Raw genomic sequence first — 22,185 nt, 5'->3', positions numbered from 1 at the left:
CGGTACGACAGCCTTGGGATTGTGTTCCTGGTTACATGGATTGGTACCAAACCATTACCCATATGTATGTTCAAAACCCGGCGCGTTGTTCTCAGGTGGACCCAAATATTCATCATTATCAGTATCCTAGCCAAGATACACAGGTACTTTTTTTTTTAGGAGCACAATTACAAATTATTTATGTGAACTATTATAGGTTTGTGTATAATGTTGTATTTGTTCTCGTAATGTAGCGTATGTCACAGATATATCAGATTACTTATCCTTTCGTTAAGACTGGCTATGAGGACAATGTTCAACATCCTGATAGACTTTACTACACAATTGATGCGATTGAACAGCTTCTTCAAGATCAGCACATTAGTGAAGCTGTGCCCAACACATCCGTTCAGGGTCGGTCTGCACCCAGCTCTTCTACTACACATCGTTTTGGAGCACATTACACTCGCCGGTCACATAGTTTATAGTAGTTCGTAATTTTAGCACAGGTAGTTTCTGATGGTGTTAGTGGATGTATAAGAAGACAAATATTATTATCATCTTTGGATTATGTATAACGAGACATGTATTTTGTGATGATGTGGATGGATTGAACTACTAGCTAATATTACTAGTTCTTCTTACATACTTGTTATTTAATATGAAAAATCTTTAACAGTAGTTGCACTTGGTTAATATTGTTTTCATTACGTTTTGTGTTCAAACAATGTAAAAATAATATGACATCTATTCCATAAATAAGAGAACTATAACTCATATGATATTGTATTTAAAAAAAATGACCATTACATCAATCTATATGAACTAGTAAATAATAAAAACTAATGACTGCTCTCTAATCTCTTAAACCTCTCATGACTGCTCTTTAAAACATCAATCTATGTTAACTACATCAAATGTCTCTCGAGTAGCTACATTAGGTCCTCTGCTGTCTTTGAATTTTTGAATGCGGCTAACATATGCATTCTCCCATTCTGATGCACAAGTGTGATGGTGAACTCGCCAAAGCACAGCAATGGGAGGAACTGGATGACCGGCCTTCAAAAATACCTGCACGTACATCCAAAAATTTTACACATCTTTACCAAATGCATCAAATTTGCAATTACAAAAATATTAAACAACAATGTACCGTTATTTTCATAACTTATACCTGCACAAAATGATTTCCATTGACAAATCCAATGGTAATCTCACGACGATCAGCTAGGGTTACTGGCGGTGATCTCAAAGGTAAGAAAGTCAGACATTGTTGCAATGACAAGTGGTACAAAACTACATTATAAAATGATGCAATAAGATGTCCCATGTCAGGCATAGTCATCCAACGATCAAAGCCTGCGCTATCTTCAAAATATGAAAGGATGTATGTCAGCTCCTCAACCCTCTCATGCAATCTATATAGTACGACGTATTCATCTCTGTAGTTATTCAATTCAAGTAACAGATCACGCCTAACTTGCACCCAGTCATTCTCTCCAAGACCAAGTAAACCCGCAATAGCTTTAAAACCACAATTCCCATCACCATCTACATCCTTCATCAACTTTATGAATGGTATTAACATAGGTGGGAAGTCACCAGCATATGCACTCGGTAAACTTGTTCTTGTACGATATGTCTTTGTCTTCACATTCCGCTTCTTATCAAGCACTTTCGAAGCTTTCTTTTTCTTTGACTGACTGGAAGCTAATGTGCTCTGGCTATCATGGCCATTGTCAACCAACTCAAATGCACACGGGTCACGACGACAAGATATATTAGTTTTCTTATGTCCTCGACGTGGATTAGGTTTCACATCAGGCTCAATAAGAAAAGTGCTCGCTGGATTTGCAATTTCCCTCAACTTCTTCAACATATCTAATTTCATGGAAATATCAGACTCATTGAACCGCTTCAAAATCATCTCAAGTTCTGGGATACAAGTCAATTCCAATTTCTCAACCTTCAGATTATGTACACATATAGTAAGTCGCGTCCAATGTACATGTATGCTACTGAGTGGAATAGGACGGCCTTGTCTCATTTAATCTGCAATCTTGTGAGCACAAGGTAAACCATGTGTGCGCCTAAGAACACACCCACATGCTGCAACATCAATTCTAACTAAATTTGCTCTCTTACTCTCTACCAACGCGTACTCTAATGCACAAATAGATACATTACCCCGAAGCTCTCCGAATTGAGAAGGTTTGAATTGATGTTGCATAGTTGTCAAACTCTTCTCGAATGATGCTTTAACTTGAATGTGCTGCAACTCAAGTAGACAATGTATTTTTTTAAATGAAATCTCAAATGTCGTTTGACTTGAACCTAATTGCCTCTTCAATCTAGCATGAGCACTCTCAACCCTGTTCATATGGATGTAAACAAAAATAGTCAAGCATAATAATTAAAAATAACAATATGATTTATAAGAAATAAAATAAAAAAAACAAATATTACCAATTGGTTGTAACATTGCCAAAATACATACACATATTTGTATGTACCGCAATGAATTTTTCTTGATACGGATTCAACCAACTCACTGTAACATACTTGATTGCCTCCGAATAGTTACTGAAATCCTTATGCAGCGTTGCGAGGTGATCATTGTATTCCTCTTCAGTCGATGACAATACCACATAGTTCCATGCAGTGTTAAACATGTCTTATTTTTCTTTTGTCTCAAACATTTTCTTGCATTTCGTCAATACATTCTTATTAATATGCCAACGACATAACAAATGTTGAGCATTCGGAAAAGTGTTGTCAATGGCATTCATCACAGTAAGCTCTCTATCTATGACAATGACTTCAGGTAAAACACTGTTGTCCATAAGATCACGCAATGTTTGTAATGCCCATGCATAATTATCAACACGCTCAGTTTGCAAGTATGCGATAGCCTCGGAGAATGTCATATGAGTTAATGTCACTCCCACAATTTCAAGAAGAGGAAGTCGATATCTATTTGTCTTATATGTACAATCCATAATCAACAGATGAGGGAATGTACGAAGTAAATCCAAACTCACTAGATGTGCCCAAAACAAGTCTGTGACAGTCATAGAGCCTTCCTCACATGGATGATGCTCAATGTATTTATGTTTCGCTAATTCACCCAGTAGTTGTTGCATCTGGGATCTATCAGCTTTCTATAGAATCCTATATTGATGTCGTACATTGTAAACTGTCTTCATTGTGCACATATTAAGGACATCCCCCTGTTTGAGTGTAATGAGTATCTCTTTTGGTCTTACTAGGCTCTTTGACATATCTACTAACAACGACTTTTCATTAGCTGACAATCTCCCTACATATGAATGTCCTTGGAGATGCTCCGCAGCTGGATGATTATGCAATCTACAAACTACATTCAATATCCATTCATCGTTTGTTTTCAACTTGTATGCCTTCAAATCAAATGGACATTCGCACTTCTTCGTACCAGTTTGTTTCAATAAGTCTTTTGAGCCATCTTTCAACTTTTTACGTGATCTATACTTTCCACTCCGCTCACAAGCAAGATAAATTCTTGGTCTCTTGATACCGCCACCATAGTCCGACGTCCTTATAACAATAACAAAGCCATTTGCCCTTCCAATATCACGTACCTAAGTGAGCAATTCATCTTTGCTGTCGAAAACCTATATATAATGTCACACAACTTTCATAAGAACAAACTAATTAATAAAAATTATGAACTTATGAATTTCATGTTAAAGGTTACCTGTTTAACAGTAAAATGACTAGTACAATCCACCATAATATCCGATCGAACCTCAGTTTCTTCAGTGGATGTGATATGAAGAAAACAATTTTCATTTGGTTGTATAGAGCTGAAAATAATATAATAATTCGGCACTAAAAATCTGAAAATAATAGAATAATTCGGTACTACAGAACCCAACAAAAATGAAATAATTCTGCACTCTATAGCCGAACAAAATTATAAAATTCAGCACTGAACAACCGAAATAAGTCTCAAGTTTCAGAATTTAACTATCGAAATTTATCAAAAATTCGAAACTTATAGATCGAAACATCACTATTATTTCAGAAGTTGATTTTTGAATAATTTGATAAAATTCCACATTGGCTATCCGATTAAAAAACGCAAAAAAAAAATAAAAATTAATGCACGAAAAAACTAACCTTTTCAGCACTGATTTTGGTGTCATTAGATATATTTTTGCTTGAGTTTGAACTTCCATAGGTTTGCAACTCTTCCATATTAAAATAAAGTAAAAATTGTGAAACTAATAATTAAACGATGTAAATAGTAGAGTATAAACCTAGAAATTAAAGCGACATAAGAGATGTTTTGAGAGTATTGCACAAAGTGTGTAACAAGCAAAATGACCACAATAGAAAAATTAGGGTTTAATTGTTTTCATTCAAAATGTGTATATTGAGATATTTTTATTCCTAAAAGATGTGTATAGAGAATTTATGTATATAATATTAAAGGTGTTGATAGATGTCTATTATAGTAATTTTTAATTAGGATATAATTGTCATTAAGTTAATTTTTCATTAAATGTGTGCCCTGAGTTTATCATGTGGGTGGAAATAGAATTTTTCATTTTGACAGTACTTATATAATTTTTATCCTTTTGAAAGACAAATTAGACAGTGAGTGATCTGCCACCAAATCCCGCAATGTTTTTTGGTCTTTTCATTTAAATTAGAATAAATATTCCATGATATTGCAATTAATTTAGGCCATTTAATTTCCATTATGAAAACATCTGTTACTTTTATTTTTTCAGAAAATATTTAATTGATATTATAAAAATAGAATAAAAAAATAAAATGAAAAAAAGCAATTCTTATTTCTTTCTTATTTTCTTTTCGGGACAAGAAAAACTAATCCGGCGCTACAACACAAATTGTTAAACAAATTCCTAACTTTAGTAATTTCATAAACCTTGGATTATTAGCATCCAACTAAGCAAATAAATGACATAATCCGTTAGAATCCTGACTGTATTTGACTCCTCTTTCAGATTATGCATAGCATTAATTTCAGATTCCCCAAAAAACTCATCACTCACTCACCAACATGCATTGCAATCTTTACTCTCTCTCTCTCTATCAAAAACCCAGATACCCTAAAACCACGGGCTTTGCAGCATTGTAGTTTTTGTTCTTGTTTCTGGTTTTTAAGCTCTGCTTTTTGCTCATTTTCTCAAGTGGGTCTTTCATTAATCGCTCATTCTGCATTGTAGATTTTCATTTTCTCTGCCATAACCCCTGTTTCTCTGCTTCTTCGCCAAGAGGGTTTGTGTTTATTTTACACATAGAGCTATCTATTGTTTATCAATGGTTGATTTTCCGATTTAATTGAATTTTTGGGGTTTGAAGAGTTGTTAAATTCCAGAAATTTGCTTGCAGCAGGATCAAAAGTAGTTGGAGAGTGATGAAGAAGAAAGGGAAAAAGATTCAAAATATTCGAAAGAAGGAAGAAGTTGCAGAGGATTGGTGCTTTGTATGCAAAGATGGTGGAAAGCTTCTTGTTTGTGAATACAAGTGAGTTTCTAAAAATGATTTCTTTGCTGTTTCAGTGTTTTTAGATGGAAGAGTGAGAGGAGGGACAGTGATTTGGGCACTCCATGTTCAGGACTGGAGGACAGTTTTCCCAATACATTGACAAAATTGCCCCCTCTAATTACTTCTTTCTTCCTTTGAATAAAGGGTATTCTCGTCTTTACACAAGGGCCAAGGTGGTTGAGAAAATGGGGTATCAATATCAATGGCCTATCACACATAATTTTATTTTATTTTATTTTTGATCACCTAGAATTTTTACATTCTTTGGTTCTTTTTTTTTTTTCATTTCCAATGCTTTGTCAAAATTTTCATCAAATTCAAATTTGATTTAAAAAAAAAAAAGAGGCTAGAAGTATGTTCTAAAAATGTCATTAAATCTGTATCAAACAATTTTTTTACCACATCAAGGATTAATCAACTTCTTCACTAAATTCTCAATAGTCATATTTTTACTTAAATTTGATGAATTTTTAAAAAGATTAAGAGCATCTCCAACCATTCACCAAAATTTTCACCTAATTTGATTTCAAATTTGAGTAAAAAGCTTATTTGGATATGAACTACTCCAATCTTTTCATCAAATTATCATCAAAATCTTTTTAAAAATTCCCCTTTTATTCCAAATTACCCTTTTCATCAAATTTGATGAAAAAAATCATTTCCAATGCTTCATCTTTTTAATTTTTCATCAAATTCAAATTTGATGAAAAAAATGACTCTCCCTTGATCTGATGAACATTTGATGAAAGGATTAGAGATGGTTTTTGAGCATTTTTTCATCAAATTTAAATTTGATTAAAGAAATGGTGAAGGATTAGAGATGCTCTAAGGATTGTATATATATGTGTGTGTGTGTGTGTATTTGTAATAAAAAATGTTTAAAACAGGTTTTAGGATAAGTTTAGAATTTTTCAGATAGATTTGATTGAAAAAAAAAAGAAAAAAAAAAGGAGGATTGGAATGTTCTATGTCAGATCAAGTTTTAACCAAAATTTCACTCAAAAGAAAGGATTGGAGATGCTCTTAATTGACTTGCAGCTAACTTAAATAAAACATTAATGAATAACAAATTTACAAAAATGCCATTTGTCTTGTTTATATAAATTTTTATCTCAAGAATTGAAATTGCATTCAAAATAGATGCAAGGAAACAGTAATGTTTAAATTTTTTGCAATTAGCTTTTCAAAAGTGAAAATTTGGAGACATCAAAATAGGACGGAGGGAGTAACATTTTTGGTTGGTTCCTTTTAACTCATGGCTTTGCTTGACTCGTCTCCCATGTTGTGAGAATCCCTTATTCATTTTCTCTCATTTCATTAATGATTGGAAGTGGAAGGGAATTCTTCCTTTGATGCCTAGAAACATCCTTGCTAGAAGTTGTGATATATCAGATATGCTTTTTCATCTACTTACTTATGCTTAGCCTCTATTGTTGACTACCATGGTTTTTCTTCTTCTTCTTTTTATTTTTGTTTTTATAATTAGTAATGTGATAAATTTAAGAGAATACCATTAATAACTTGCACAGATCAACAGTTATTCAGCTAAAAAAATTGATGAATTTAAGGACAATACAAATGAAAACAATAAGAAAACAACGAAAGAAATTGTCAAGATGTATAACAGTGTCTAAAATATTGAATCATTGAGACATTTCTTTTTGCTTAAAATTTTGCTATGAGTTAGCTGACTGATGTTTCCAAGAATAAGTAATTCCTAATGAAGCAGGTGAGCTTTCAATGCCTTATAATTGAGCACACCTCCAGGGGTCTTTTCTTAATAATTTATTGTTTTTGTTGCATAAGTTGGTAGCTTACCAAGTTACCATGAATTACGAAAATCAAGAAACACTTGGTAAGGTATTTTTTATAACCAGATTTGAGCAATAAGCTTGGCTGTTACATGCGCTTGTATGCTGTCATATTTATTTATCTGACCCAAGCTGTGAGGCTTCTTTAAGTTTTTGATTGTGTTTAACTTTACATTATTACTTATTTATTTATGACGTATGTCTTTCTTAGAAACATTTTTATTGTAATGAGTTCTTCTCATTCTTGAGTTGGAGCAATTTATCACTTGTAATTGTCAAATGTCCTGATTCAGGCAGTGTCTAAAATCTTATCACGCCGATTGTGTGGGGCTGGATGAATCAGTTTTTGATACTGGAAACCGCTGGACTTGTGGTAAGTCACTCTTAATTATCTGCAGTTTACTTTCTTTTTTTTTTTTCTTGTATACCATTTTGTACTTTTCTAATGGAATCTACACTTCTCTAGTAAAAGCATCACACCAATTGTCACATGCGGCATGCATGAAGTCAAAAGACTCATCATTTAATATATGATGCCAAGATGTATTTTTTCCAAATTTTGAATGATCTTATGTTTCATGCCCTCCAAATGACTCACAAAAAAATAACAATGTTGAATGTTTATGGAAACACTGTTTTCCTTTTATCCATGATCAACTTTTTTATGGAATTTGTCTTTATTGAGATTGGCAAGAGTTTATAATACTTGTTTTTAACATCATCCTAAACATGCTTAATTTATGGCCCTGATTCAATTCAAGCATCACCTTCATTATGAGTTTTGCAAGTCTCTGCGGACAAGAGAGTTCATACTCTTTGCAACTCTGCTGTTGTTGTTGAAACATATGTTCTTATTTCCTTGTCATATTTCTGTTGTGTTTACTATAACAGCATGCAAATCCATACCCATTTTCTATTTCAGGTTTGCATTCTTGCTTCATTTGCGAAAAGGATTCGAAGTTCCATTGCTATTGCTGCCCAACTGGCGTGTGCCAACGCTGCATCACTGGTGCGGAGTTTACACGTGTTAAAGGGCACAAAGGATTCTGCAATAACTGCTTAAAGCTGGCACTACTTGGAGAAGAGAACATGGATGTTGATTCTGATGGGGTATGATACAATATAAGAAGAGCTGCAAATTATATTTTTGAAATTTCTGTTGGCATTCCTTTAAGTTGCAAAATGAATTCTCTTGTGATTAGTAAGTTCTTTAATTTGGTTTGGAAAATCATCTCCTTGGTGTGAAGAAAGAAGTCCGTTGATAGAAATCTGTGTTGGATGCTCCTTCAACAAGTTAGCTGTTTGGCTCCATTCATGTCACATTAGACAGAGCATGCAACTTTGTTTAACATAATAAATGTTTAATATACTTTTAGGCCCCATTACAATGATAAAAATGGAAGTTCAGGGATGAAATTACATCATTAGGAATGGATTAAGTAATGGGATTCCTAGTGTTAGTGTCTTCTAGTCTTTAGGTGGTTTGGATTCTTACATTGTTGGTATGAAAATACAGTTTCTTTATTTGAAGTGCTCTTGAGTAACATTAAAAAATATTTATGTTTTAAATTATCTAATATAAATTTGAAATAGTGGAGATGGACCTGTTTGTGCTTGCATTGGGATAAATGGACCAAATTACCAAGGATGATTACCAAATTAAAAATCTAATGTTAGTTCCTTTTACTTTGCTTATTGCAGAGTAAACTTGCTAGTTGGTAATCACACATAAATCACATGAGACTGACTATAAGAGAGAGACAAGTAATTTAATGTGGTAAACCTTGAAGAATCTCTCCTCAAGGAAAAAACTACAGACACCCAAACAAATTAAATTTATTATGAATCAAAAGAGTATTGTATGAAGTAGTGAAAACTGCACGGAGGTCAGGGGTTCATCGGAGACGGGCAAAACACGTTAATGGCACAAGAGACTAAAAGGATGTCCGCGTGAGATAGTGTAGCCCAGTAGAGAGAGAGAGAGAGAGAGAGAGAGAGAGAGAGTGTCAGTGGAGCTCTGTAAGTACATGGCTCAAATCCTGTGCACAGGGGTGACCTCTAAAGGAATGTGATGTAAGGAGGGCACTGCCTTATATAGGTCATGTACAAACTAGTCAAATATTCCAGAATTTTGTTATAACATGTCAGGAATGTGTGTATCATTAAGTTGGGATGCAGTTTAATGTTCAACATGCCATACGTAATCCAAGTGGTACAGCCTCTCTCGAAGGGATTGGCCTAAGGTAGTGATACTCGTGGGGCCTCATGCCGCAGCTTTTAATAAGGAACACTCAGAAACCATGGTTAGCACTTATTCAGATGGTTTTTAATCTAACAAGTACTCTACTCTTGTATTATGGTTGCTGGTGTTGAATTGGGTTCAAAACCAGAAGTTTGAAATTCCAGATTTGAAAGTATTGATAATTTAGGTAGAGGTGTTGGTCACTTATGTGAAGGTGATGAGTGCCATGGTTGTTGGGGGTTTGTCTTGGCAAAGATGTAATATGTTAAGCTTGAGATTGAGGGAAGACAATAATAATTTTGAGCTCGAGATTTAGAGTTTGGATGAATGAAATTAATTGATCTAATAGAGAGACAGAGAGAGAGGAGGAGATGATTGGTGCCATATCCCTACCCTTTTGTTGGAGCAACAGTGGTTAAGGAGGAACAGCCAGTGATGGTAGATTTTATTTTTGGTGAAGTGTTGACGTTGATGGTGATGGGAAATGGTGGTTGCGTGGGTAGAGGGACGGGAAGAAGAGAACTGGTCCTTGATAATGGGAAATGATGGTTGAGTTTAGTAGTGTTATTTTATTTTATTTTTAAAGATATTTAATTAAATAAGCTTTTAAAGAATGGGTAACATGGCAACTTCTAACTTTTTGTTAATCCCGTCGCTTGACAGAATCTGCCAAGAGAGGTCATTGTCATTTGCAAGAGGGGATGTATTATTTAGAAACCTCAAGTAGGGGGCCAGTGTAATTTACCCAAATATTAGATTATTAGCACTTCTCCTTTTTTTGATCATGTTAATTTGATAATTTTTTCTTGTTTTTATAAGGAGTTACTTTTTTATTTTTCCAGTTGCAAAGTTTTATTTATTTATTATTATTATAGCTTTGTTTCCCATTCACTTCACTGATTGTATGCTTATTGCATTGCAGGAGAAGGTGGATTTTAAAGATCGGGAGACATATGAGGGCCTATTCATGGAATATTGGGAGATAATCAAGGAGGAAGAAGGCTTGACTTTGGAACATCTCCATGCTGCTGATGCTCAACTTAAAAAGGGTGAAAACTATAAGTCTGGCTCCCGTCGAGTAGAATCTAACAAGGATGAAGAAAATCAGTCCGATTATGATGATGAGGATGATGATGAGATAGAAGAGCCCAAGCTAGTTCAAAAAGTCAAGAGATCCAAGAGCCATAAGAAAAGGGAGGTAAAGTCAAACAAAAGAGAGTTCATTGGTTGGGGATCAAAATCTCTTATAGATTTTCTTTCATCAATTGGTAAAGATGCAAGGAAACGGTTATCCCAATATGATATTTCTTCTATCATTAATGGATACATCAATGAAAACAAGCTTTTTCGCCCAGAGAAAAAGAATAAGATTTTATGTGATGAAAGATTAAAGTCTGTTTTGGGGAGGAAATCAATCAACAGAAACAAAATATATGACCTCCTGGAACCTCATTTACTTGAGAACCTAGACCTATCAGAGGAGGATGAAGTGGGGAACAGTTCAGAAGACGAGGAGGAAAGTGTTTTGGTGGCTAGTAAAAAACAGAGAAAGTTGAGTTCATGTAGAAAATCCCAGGAAAAGGGGGTGGTTTTTGATGCTCCACTGAGCTGGTTTGCTGCCATTGTCGCTGAAAACATTAAACTTGTCTTCCTGAAGAGGAGCCTAGTGCAGGAGCTATTGAAGAAACCTGAAACCTTTGAAGACAAGGTAATAGGAAGCTTTGTGAGAGTCAAATCAGAGCCCAGTGACTCTATGCAGGGATTTTCTCATCAGCTTGTGCAAGTCGCAGGTTTGTCTGATTAGATATTTGATTATTCGATGATTTAACTGAACTATTTCTTTCTAGTAGTTGGGCTCCACTGACTTATTAAGAATCAAAAACTGTGCATCACCATAGAGTAATAATTTTGAAGAAAAGTTGTGTTATTTCCCTCTTATCGGTGGAGTCATGTCCTTCATAGTAGTTGTGTTGGTTTTTTATCCAGTTCTCGAACTAGTGATATTTTCTTATTGCAATGATTTTTTGTTTGATATATGAAGAATGAAGATCATCTGCAATGTATTAGTTTCATATTTCACTTTCTTAAAATTATCACAAATGTCAAACATAATAGCAGGCCATTTGTGGTTTTAAGACTTGATTTCAAACACATAAAATATCCACATCTAATTTGAGGAGTTGGTTTTGTATGAAATCTGCAAGTCCTGAGACTTGTATCATTGTAAGTGTTTGTTGTGGCAAGTTTCAATTGTTAGAATGTGTTAGGATATTTCCTATTTTATTCTCATTCAGTCTCTTTATTTGCTGTAATGGGCCTTTATTTAGGCCTTAACTTATGTTTATGATTTAATATAAAAGGGTATGATAAACCAATCATACCCTAACTTTTTCTCTTCTAAAAATAACATCAATACCGTGCCTTGAAGCACTAAACCTGGAAGAGATGTTGTATACTATTTTAACTAGTTTGTGTGTGAAAACAACTTTGAGGAATGAATTCTGTATGAACCTATATCTAGAAGTTCTTCGATGAATTTGATGTGTGGCAAGTGAGAAGAAGTCGAAGTTTTTGAGTTGCAAGTGAACAGAAGTTTAGTGAAATCAGAATAAGAAAGTACTGATTTTGCCGGAACCTAAATGTAATGGAATACATTTTGATATCATAAATCGTACTCGTAGATTCATGACCAATATAGATGTATCCAGGTACTCCCTCGTGTTCGTTTTATGTATTTTGAAAGAACAACCAAAGGGCAATGAAGTAGGTAGCAGCAAGAATATGCTATGTCCAGAATTTGGTTGGTATAGAGTCTACAACTCTATGGAATAACTTTCAGAATGATTTGGTAGATAGTGCTTGAATGTGTCAAACTTAAATGTTTAATATTCGGTGTTTTGAATTGTTTGATTTTTCTTTAATTTGTTTATCTGCATTACTTTATCCTAGAGTTTGCAGAAACCTAACCAATTATTTGTGGATATTTGGATGATTTTTTGTTTCCAGTGTAAGCTATGTTAATGTTTTACCTATTGTTATCATGTGTATGGACTCAGGCATGAAGAAGCCATCACCAGGGGAAAGCAATTCAGAAATTCTCCTTCAAGTTTCAAATATGTCAAAAGACATTCACATCAACATGCTTTCAGAGGATAACTTCTCCGAGGTAACAATATTGTGCGGAAGTATTTTCAGTTGCTCTTTTTTCTTGTTCTTTATTCTTCCCTTTTTGTTTCTTACTACTCCTCCTTTCTTTCTTTTCTTCACTGCAACACAGTTTCAATGATTGATTCATTCAAGAAGCATGCTTGCATCCTTTTCTCTATTCATCCGTTAACTTAACTAAAGTTTTATTGTTGATTCAAGTGGAGCATATTTCATAATGCAGTTGTGCTTTCAGCTTTAGCACAAATAAATAATCATGGTGCATACTCTCATGTGAAGAATGTTAATGTTTTATAGTTTGTGATATTTGGAACTGAATATTTTTGTATAGTATGGAATATGGATTGTAATGGCAAGTATTTTTTGATGTTCGGTTGACCCTTTTGGTTACATCCAATTAAATGAAAATGCAAACACTTCCATCAAACTGAGGCATAGCAATAATCTTCCATGGTTTTAAATGAAAGTTCTTTCCTGGGTGCCACTAATATATTGTGGATTACTTTTCTTAATACTCAATAAGCATGTATGACCATTTTTTGGGATTGTGCTTTTTATGCAACTTTGTTTTGGTTATTTCTTTGGACAGTAAATGTAAATGCTAGGATCTTTGAGAATAAGATTGAAGAGGCGGCCTCTTGATGGATAAAATTTGTTATCCATCATCCTTTTGGGTTTCAGTCTCCTCCCCCTTTAGAGGAATTCCTTTTATTATTATTATTATTATTGGGGAAATCTCAAAATCAGTTGGACAGTGGGAAGCAAATCTCATTTTCTCTGTGGTGCAAGTCTATCATGTGTGGGGTGCAAGTCCTTTCTTGTATAGGGTGCAAGTCTTTCCTGTGCACCCAAAAGATTCCCCTATATATTTTTCATTTTTTATTTTATATGAGGGCAGTGTGTGTTATATATTGTGCAAGATTTATCTTTGTTTTTGTTTTTCATTTCTTGGACGACCCCATAATGTTTTGTTTTTCCCGCTAATGAAACAAAATGTGATGCAGAATAGGATTAAAGAACACACATTTATTAAAGGATGGGAATTCACCATGGCTGTTGTCATAGGGTCAATTTTCAGCCACAAATTTTTGCTTGCAATGGTACTAAGTCACAGTACTTAGTCTCAGCCAAACAATGCAACACTCACCTACACAACAAGGTTTGACAAGTAATATAGAGTTCACACACACAGCAGCAATTATGGGAAACCCAACCTTTATTATTGCACCAATAATACAAAGGAAAGTCAAGGCAACTCTACAACACTTGATGAATTTCGAGTGCCATAGCCATGCCTATTTAAAGGCTTACAATCAGAACATTTGAATTCGAATAGGCAACCAAAACATAAGGAAAACATGCCACATGGCATGATAGTTGACACCCCAACTGCCAAAGGGTTTAGGACAAATTTGAAGTAAGCCAACATGTGTAACTGCCACATTTCAACCTTCCCTTATCCTTGCCAGCATGTCTTTGGTCTGCATAACCACCCCTATATTTTAGGCTTGCCTTTGTCTTGCCTCTAGACAATTTGAACCGCCCATGTCCAAGCCAAACGCAGCCTTGAGTGGCTGTTGTTTGTCTTGGTCAAGCCTAATGCGCCTTGTTTTCCAGCCAAGTGCCAATCATGCCTTGTTGTCTAGCCAAGTCAAGCCATCTAATTGTATTGAACCTCCAAGTGTGTTGCAGCCTACGATTCAAGTCACGTTGGTACCTTGCATCTTGTTAAGTGTTAGGGTAATTATGTAATTTGTGTTAACCTATTATTATTATAAATAGTTGTGTGGAAGGGGTGAACCCTAAGTTTTAGTTTAATATTATTTTTCAGCCGCCCCTCTCTCTCTCTTTCATTCTTCAACTTCTTCTATACATTCAACTTGGTATTGGAGCAACATCTTCCTCCTTGAAGATTGTTCCTTTCGTTTCTCTCATTTTTTTCCCTTTATCAGTTGTGTAAAAAAAAAAAAAAAAAAATTCCTGTGTGCTTTTAATTTAATAGGTTTATACCCTATAATTTTCTTTTAATTTTTTGCTCATTGTTTGATTGGTTTTTCAATTTTTTCGGTTTTTCATCAAAACTGGGTGATTTTTCAAAAGTCTTTGCTTGAGCCCCTTTTGGCTGGAATTTTTTCCTCCCCCTCTCTTCCTTTGGAGTCGATTGGAACCTTAAAGGGGTTTGTTGTCCATGTTTTGAGGTTTTTTGATACTTCCTTTGAGTTTTTGTGAGTTTTGGATGGTCTGCTTCGGTTTTCTTGCTTCAAGTTGATCTGGTTGCTTTGTTCTGGGGTAATCTTGCACTGTTTCAGCCTTTGAAGGTGAGTTGCCGTGTTGGTTGGGTGTTTTCTGGATTTGATTGATATCTTACTTGTGTTTTTGCATCTTGTTTCTCTCATCACATGGCTGAAAGCAAGGGTCAAGCATCTAAGGCCAAAGAAGAGAGTGGGCTGAGTCGTGGTATGACTCTTGGTGATAGTCCTTTTCTCCAAATTAGCCTTGTCAAGCTTAATGGTACCAATTACTTGATTTGGTCCTGTTCTTGCAGTCTTGCTATTGTTGCTCGCCGTTTGATTGGCTATATTACCGGTAGCATCAAGCAACCTGATGCGGATGAAGCTTTGTCCACTCAATGGATTTTTGAGAATGCTTTGGTTATGACTTGGCTGATCAACTCTATAGAGCCTACCATTAGTCGGACTTTCTCTTATTGGATATTGCTCACAAGATTTGGACAACTGCCGCTCAGATGTATTCTCAAAAGGGTAATGATGCACAGGTCTATGAGTTGAGAAAGAAGATTAGGGGCTTGGATCAGAGGGATCGTTCTCTTGCAGTATACTATGCTGTGTTGAGTGGCTTGTGGCAGAAAGTTGATTACTACCAGAGTTTCCTGGTTGTTTGTTTCAAGGATGCCACTATGTTTCAGCAGTCTGTGGAGAATGAGCGTGTTTATGACTTTCTTGCTGGCCTGAATTTGGAGTATGATCAGATTTGTGTTCAATTGTTGGGCTGCTCTCCGTTTCCCACCTTGTGCAAGGCTTATGCTCTTGTTCAGTAGGAGGAGAGTCGGCGTAGAGCTATGGTGCAAACCTCTATTCAGGATCAGTCTACGTTGGTTGCAGCTCCTAAGTCATGTGATACTCAGCTTAGTTAGCCACAGGTTGGTAGTAAGGGTCCCTTGTTTGATCAGGATCGGTTGAAGTGTGATTATTGTGGGAAAGACAAACATGATAGGGAGCACTGTTGGAAGTTGCATGGTCGTCTTACTCAAGGCCGTGGTCATGGTAGTAGTGTTTGTCCTCAAGCTCATGTTTCCGAGATTCCTGCTAGTGCCCCCAGTGATACTGGTCCTATTTCCCAAGATGAGCTTCACACTCTCATACGTTTGATGGCCCAGCTTGATTCTTCATCTACTTTAGCTCTTTCTTCCTCTGCTTTTTTCAACTTTGCCCACACAGGTATTTCTGCTAGTGCCCTTAGTACATCTTCGTCGTATTGATTTCGGTGCTACCGATCACATGATAGGTGCCTCTAGTCTTTTCTATTCTTATTCTCCATGTTTTTAGCGAGATAAGGTTTGGGTGGCCGATGGCACTTTATCCTCTATCTCTGGCCAGGGTTCAGTTCATTGTTCCTCTTTACTTTCTCTTCCATCTGTTTCTTCATTTCCCTAACTTTTTATTTGAGATGATCTAAATAAGTACACTTTTTGACTTTTTACGAAAGGATGTGCAGAAAAGTAGAGAGGTGATGTGATCCCAAAAAGATAAAAAGTGTGCTATTGTAGTTCACCCCAAACAAATACTTTCTGTTAGTAGCCTTACTACTTCTATCAATTGCTTTGTAACCTTTTTTCCTACTCATTATGTCTTTAAAGAACTGGCTACGGGGAAAATGATTGGCAGTGGTAGAGCACAAGATGAACTATACTTTCTGGATGTCGTTCCTCCTACATTACCTTTGTCCGTCTAGGCTCTTTAATGCACTACTAGCTCCTCTCTTCATCTCCTTCATCAGTGGCATCGTCGTTTGGGTTGTCATTCCTTTAGTATTTTAGAGAAGCTTTTTCCTTCATTAGTTCAAGATTGTCCTAAGAATAATTTGTGATGCTTGTGAGCTTGCTAAGTATAAACGTACTTGTTATCCCGTAATTAATAAAAGTACTTTTCCTTTTATATTTATTCATACTACTGTGTGGGGCCCTTCCCCTGTGGTTTCTACTTTTGGTCATCGGTGGTTTGTGACTTTTATTGATTGTTATTCCCGTGTGACTTGGGTTTATTTACTTCGGATTAAAAATGAGATTTTCTTGTGCTTCCAATTTTTTCATAAAACGTTGTCCAATCTCTTTAATGTTACCATCAAAATTTGTTGGAGTGATAATGGGATTGAGTATGTTGATGGAGCTTTCCAAGCATACCTTGAGGAGCATGGTATTCTTTATCAGGCTAGTTGTGTTGGCACTCCTGAGCATAATGGAGTTGTTGAACGCAAGAATGACCATCTCTTTGAAGTTGCTCACTCCCTTTTGTTTACTATGAAAATTCCTAAGTCTTTTTAGGGGGATGCTGTTCTTACTGCTACTTACCACCTTATTAACCGTATCCCCTCTAGTATTCTCCACTTCAAAATTCCTCTTGAACTTCTTCTTGAGACTTATCTCACTACTTCTCTTTGTCCTTGGGTTTTTGGGAGTGCCAGTTTTGTTCATCTGCAACCTCATACTCGTGGGAAGCTTGATCCTAAGGCTGTCTGTTGTGTCTTTATTAGCTATTCTGCTACTCAAAAGGGCTACAAATGCTATAACCCTCACACTTGTAAGGTGTATGTTAAGTTTTTTTTTACTTGCCCTCTATTTTTTTAGGTGAATAACTTGTCCTCCTTTAACTCCTCAGGGGGAGAGTGTTGCAGATGAGATTGTAGATGAGGCGATGTCATATCAACATGAGTTATCCTTTTTCCTTCCCAGTCAGCGGGCTGTTATTTGTGGTGAGAGGTAACCTAAGAGTTCTGTTGATGAGGAGCCTGCATCGGTGGTCGTTTGGACCGGGTTGATGTTAAGACTTATTTTTGGCGTCAGAAAAAGTAGATTTCTCCCGTGCTACCAAGTCAATCATCATCCCTCATGGCAGTTCTATATCCAGCTTCCGCTGAATCTACAGGTAATGATCCTTAGCCTAATTCTTCACCAGTTGTTGGTAGTCTTATTGTTGATGATTTGAGTCTCCTTATTGCTCTTAGAAAGGGGGTTAGAGCATGTACTCAACACCCCATTTCTTTGTTTTTAGCCTAATTCTTTGTTTTTTTTATGACTTGCTCACCCAAAAAAAAAAAGCACCCCATTTCTAAATTTGTGTCATATAATTCATTTTCTTCTACATATCGTACCTTTGTTTCGTCTCTGTCTTCTGTGTGTATCCCATAGGGTTGGAAAGAAGCTATCAATGATCCTAAGTGAAAAATAACTATGGTAGAAGAGACACAAGCTCTGAGCAAAAATAACACTTGGGAGTTGGTTTCTCTTCTTAATGGAAAAAAAATCAGTAGGGTGTAAGTGGGTGTTCACCATTAAACAAAAAATAGATGGGATGATTGAACGGTACAAAGTAAGACTAGTGGTTAAGGGATTTACCAAGACATGGAATTGACTATTAAGAAACTTTTGCCCCTATAGCGAAGCTAAATTCCATTTGAGCTATTCTTTCATGTGCTGCTAACTTGGGATGGCCTTTTGTTAAAATCCACCTACTCTCCACCTACTTCACCCACTTAAACCTACTCCACTAAACCTAACCCACTACACCACTACCACCTCACCTACTCCACTAAACCTAACCCACTACACCACTACCACCTCACCTACTCCACTAAACCTAACCCACTACACCACTACCACCTCCACTTCACCTACTCCTTACCTACTACACACTCACCCTCTTCTATATATAGGAATCATGAATCATTGTAATAGATATCAATATATCAATCAATAATAATACATACAATTTATTCTCTCTCTTTCTCTATACATTATTTCTTACATGGTATCAGAGCTGGTTTAAAACCTAGTATTTTCGCTTCCCCGGCGGGCGGCAACCTCACCTTAGCCGCCCGCCGGACCTCAACCTATTCCGCTGATAAAATCAACAAAGATTTGTGCAACTGTAGTCATGTGTGAGGCTGATGGAGAAGAATTCTTCACCTCATATGACGAGACAGTCTGGAACTGAAATTCTGCAGCAGCTAGATTATAGCTTGGTTGAGTGCCAAGCTTTGGTTCTTCCACCCACTCTTGAACTTGCCCAGCAAAGTGTGAAGGTTCATGCTTGTGTTGGAGGGACTAGTGTGCGCGAAGATCAGCGCATTCTCTCCAGTGGGGTTCATGTTATTGTTGGTACTCCTGGTCGTGTGTTTGACATGTTGCGGAGACAATCACTTCGCCCTGTTTACATCAAAATGTTTGTCTTGGATGAAGCTGATGAAATGCTGTCACGAGGTTTTTAAAAATCAGATCTATGATATTTTCCAGTTGCTGCCACCCAAAATCCAGGTTGGGGTGTTCTCAGTTGCTGCCACCCAAAATCCAGGTTGGGGTGTTCTCTGCCACAATGCCACCAGAGGCTCTTGAAATCACCAGGAAATTCATGAATAAGCCTGGAAAGAGAAAAAGCTCATGCTAAGATTTGCGAAGTGATTCGCTGCAGGAATTTTGGCTTTGGATGAAACCCTTACCATACTCCACTCATTCTCTCCAACTGTTCTAACTTTTTATTTTTATTATTATTATTATTATATCAAATAATCAATGCACTCATGTTCCCTACTAACAGTATCCACTTTTGACCCAAACCATTTTCAATCCATCATTTCTCCTTCACCTTTTGCACCCCACTCACCGACTCTCTCTCCACTTTATCACATGGGTTTGTCCCTCTCTCTCCTCCATTTGATTTCAAAAATCACTTATTTTTATTTATTTTTTCCAAGTCACTTTTCCTCTTTTTTAAATACCCCACTTTATTTTGAAACAATCGCACTGATGTTTTTCATATAATTCATCTATAAATATTTTTTATCTATTTTCTTTCTCCCTTGTTTTCTTTCATTTTATTTTTATTTTTTCAACAAAACACTCCCAAAACAAAAACAAAAACAAAAACAAAAAAAAAAAAAAAAAAAAAAACAACATTTTACAAACTTGTCATTTCTTCATGCCGGGGATCAACCCCGATCAGCATTTTACACCATAAAAAAAAATAATAATAATAATAAAAAAAAAAAAAAAAAAAAACACAAAACAAAACAAAACACAACCAACACAAATCGGAACAGTGGGATTTTTCTTCTCGCCTATTCTGCCGGTCTTTTCTTCTTGCCACCGTCTTGGGCGGCCCTTGCCGGTGTTGCCTCCGTGTTTCCCACTCCACTGGGCATGATCACTACTCTCTGCTCCTCCACTGCAGCATATGGCGGCCCTCCAAATCGGAACATAAAACTGGCCTTCCGTTTCAGCTCCTTGTTTTCCGCCTTTAGCACACTTATCTCTGCTCGCGCATCCTTATACATGCGTTGGAGCAGAGCCAGTTGGGCGTTTAACTGCTGCACCTCATTTGTCCTACTCTGCAGCCGGTTCGACAAATTTGTAACCGCAGTCATGGTTTCCACACATGACTTCAAGGTATACTGATTGGCCTCCACATCCGACTGCACCGCCATTTTTTGCTCCACCGACCGCATCGGAAAGTTCAACGGAGCAAAACCAGAGGTGTTTGGTTGAGGTTCACGGGCCACCGCACCTGTTATCTCTCCTGTTGACTCGTTGAGGTCGGGAAAGAGAGTGAGCAGACCACGGGAAGATGAGGCCATGTTCTGGGTAGCTGAACGGGAAGAAGAGGCCATGTTTTTTTGGGTTGCTGAGTGTTTCCGAGAAGGGTTGGATACAGAGTATTTACAGATTGCTTCAGAATGACAAGTTCAGAGGTTTCAGTCTGGTTTGGTTTCCTCCGCCTCCGCATTGGTTTATATTGACACAGACGACGCGGCTTTTGAGAATGACAACTTTTGATGGCACGCCTTTTTATGGATTGGGCACGCCTTTTGATGGCACGCCTTTTGATGGCACGCCTTTTTATGGATTGGGCACGCCTTTTGATGGCACGCCTTTTGAAAGATTGGGCACACCTTTTGAGGGTGCGACTTTTTAAGGGTCCGACAAGACTCTGTAAACTGTCCCGACATTGATTCCGGTTAGTTTCTACAAGGGTCCAGCAAGACTCCGTAAACTGTCACAACAACTGTCACAACACCTTTTGAGGGTGCGACTTTTTAGGGGTCCGACAAGACTCTGTAAACTGTCCCGACATTGATTCCGGTTAGTTTCTACATGGGTCCGACAAGACTCTGTAAACTGTCCCGACATTGATTCCGGTTAGTTTCTACAAGGGTCCAGCAAGACTCCGTAAACTGTCACAACAACTGTCACCACATTGTCTGCTACAACGGTCCGACATGACCCCATAAACTGTCTTCTACATCGGTCTGACACCGCCATCCAGTGTCCTCTACACCGTTATGACACCACCATACAGTGTCCTCTACATGGTTATGACACCCCCATACAGTGTCCTCTACAATGTTATGACACCACCATCCAGTGTCTTCACCAATGGTCTGACACGACCATACAGTGTCTCTTATCCTCTTTTATTTTTATGTATTTTCTTGTTTTGTTACTCTCTCCAAACTCAAGTTGGTTAGTTCCTATCCCCCTTGAGTTTGCGGGGGGCTGTTAAAATCCACCTACTCTCCACCTACTTCACCCACTTAAACCTACTCCACTAAACCTAACCCACTACACCACTACCACCTCACCTACTCCACTAAACCTAACCCACTACACCACTACCACCTCACCTACTCCACTAAACCTAACCCACTACACCACTACCACCTCCACTTCACCTACTCCTTACCTACTACACACTCACCCTCTTCTATATATAGGAATCATGAATCATTGTAATAGATATCAATATATCAATCAATAATAATACATACAATTTATTCTCTCTCTTTCTCTATACATTATTTGTTACACCTTTACAACAATCAAATGTGAAGAATGCCTTTCTTTATGGTGATTTGGAGGAGGAAGTACATATGGATGTACCTCCAGGATTCTCGTCTCGGTCTAAACCAAACCAAACCAAACCAAACTAAACCTTAAGTCTCATCAAATGGGGTCGGCTGTATGAATCATTCTTCTCCATTCGACTCTATCCAAGGCCATTTCGTTAGTCAGATTAAGGAGATTCATATCTCTATTTACTACAGTAGTCCACGTCAATCTAGGCATACCCCTTCCCCTAACATTACCATCTACTATTACTGTATCCTTCTCTTAACTACTGCCTTTGTATATATGACCAA

At 36.8% G+C, this 22,185-nt stretch overlaps 2 protein-coding genes and 1 long non-coding RNA gene across 12 annotated transcripts in view; 1 reads left to right on the top strand and 2 right to left on the bottom strand.

Moving 5' to 3' along the window:
* Positions 1-873: 873 nt before the first annotated feature.
* On the bottom strand, positions 874-2,651 carry LOC114287276 (uncharacterized). Its single transcript, XM_082871726.1, has 4 exons — positions 2,542-2,651; positions 2,162-2,351; positions 1,154-1,945; positions 874-1,050 (listed from the first exon to the last, which is right to left on the bottom strand). The coding sequence occupies exons 1-4, from the start codon at positions 2,649-2,651 to the stop codon at positions 874-876; spliced, it is 1,269 nt and encodes a 422-aa protein (XP_082727852.1).
* A 2,215-nt stretch (positions 2,652-4,866) lies between these two features.
* Positions 4,867-22,185, top strand: part of LOC114287269 (zinc finger CCCH domain-containing protein 19) — a 63,747-nt gene continuing 46,428 nt past the window's right edge. For 2 of the 10 annotated variants that reach the window (XM_082868731.1, XM_082868729.1), the window contains exons 1-7: positions 4,867-5,124; positions 5,217-5,268; positions 5,386-5,517; positions 7,643-7,722; positions 8,272-8,459; positions 10,514-11,381; positions 12,648-12,757. In XM_082868731.1, the coding sequence (XP_082724857.1) occupies positions 4,998-5,124; positions 5,217-5,268; positions 5,386-5,517; positions 7,643-7,722; positions 8,272-8,459; positions 10,514-11,381; positions 12,648-12,757 (1,557 nt within the window). In that variant the 5' untranslated portion in view covers positions 4,867-4,997. Of the gene's footprint in view, positions 5,125-5,216; positions 5,269-5,382; positions 5,518-7,642; positions 7,723-8,271; positions 8,460-10,513; positions 11,382-12,647; positions 12,758-22,185 lie in introns of all 10 variants that reach the window. The other 8 variants (XM_082868730.1, XM_082868728.1, XR_014329449.1 and 5 more) reach the window with 4 other exon arrangements.
* On the bottom strand, positions 18,566-21,849 carry LOC145790593 (uncharacterized). The gene is made up of 2 exons (XR_014329451.1): positions 18,653-21,849; positions 18,566-18,610 (listed from the first exon to the last, which is right to left on the bottom strand). It is a non-coding gene; the product is annotated as an uncharacterized LOC145790593 (long non-coding RNA).

This window comes from Camellia sinensis, chromosome 5 (assembly GCF_055761805.1).
Source record: "Camellia sinensis isolate YWXY chromosome 5, ASM5576180v1, whole genome shotgun sequence".
NCBI classification, from domain to species: domain Eukaryota; kingdom Viridiplantae; phylum Streptophyta; class Magnoliopsida; order Ericales; family Theaceae; genus Camellia; species Camellia sinensis.
Note: the sequence above shows the minus strand (reverse complement) of the source record. Positions and strands in the feature narration are given on the sequence as shown.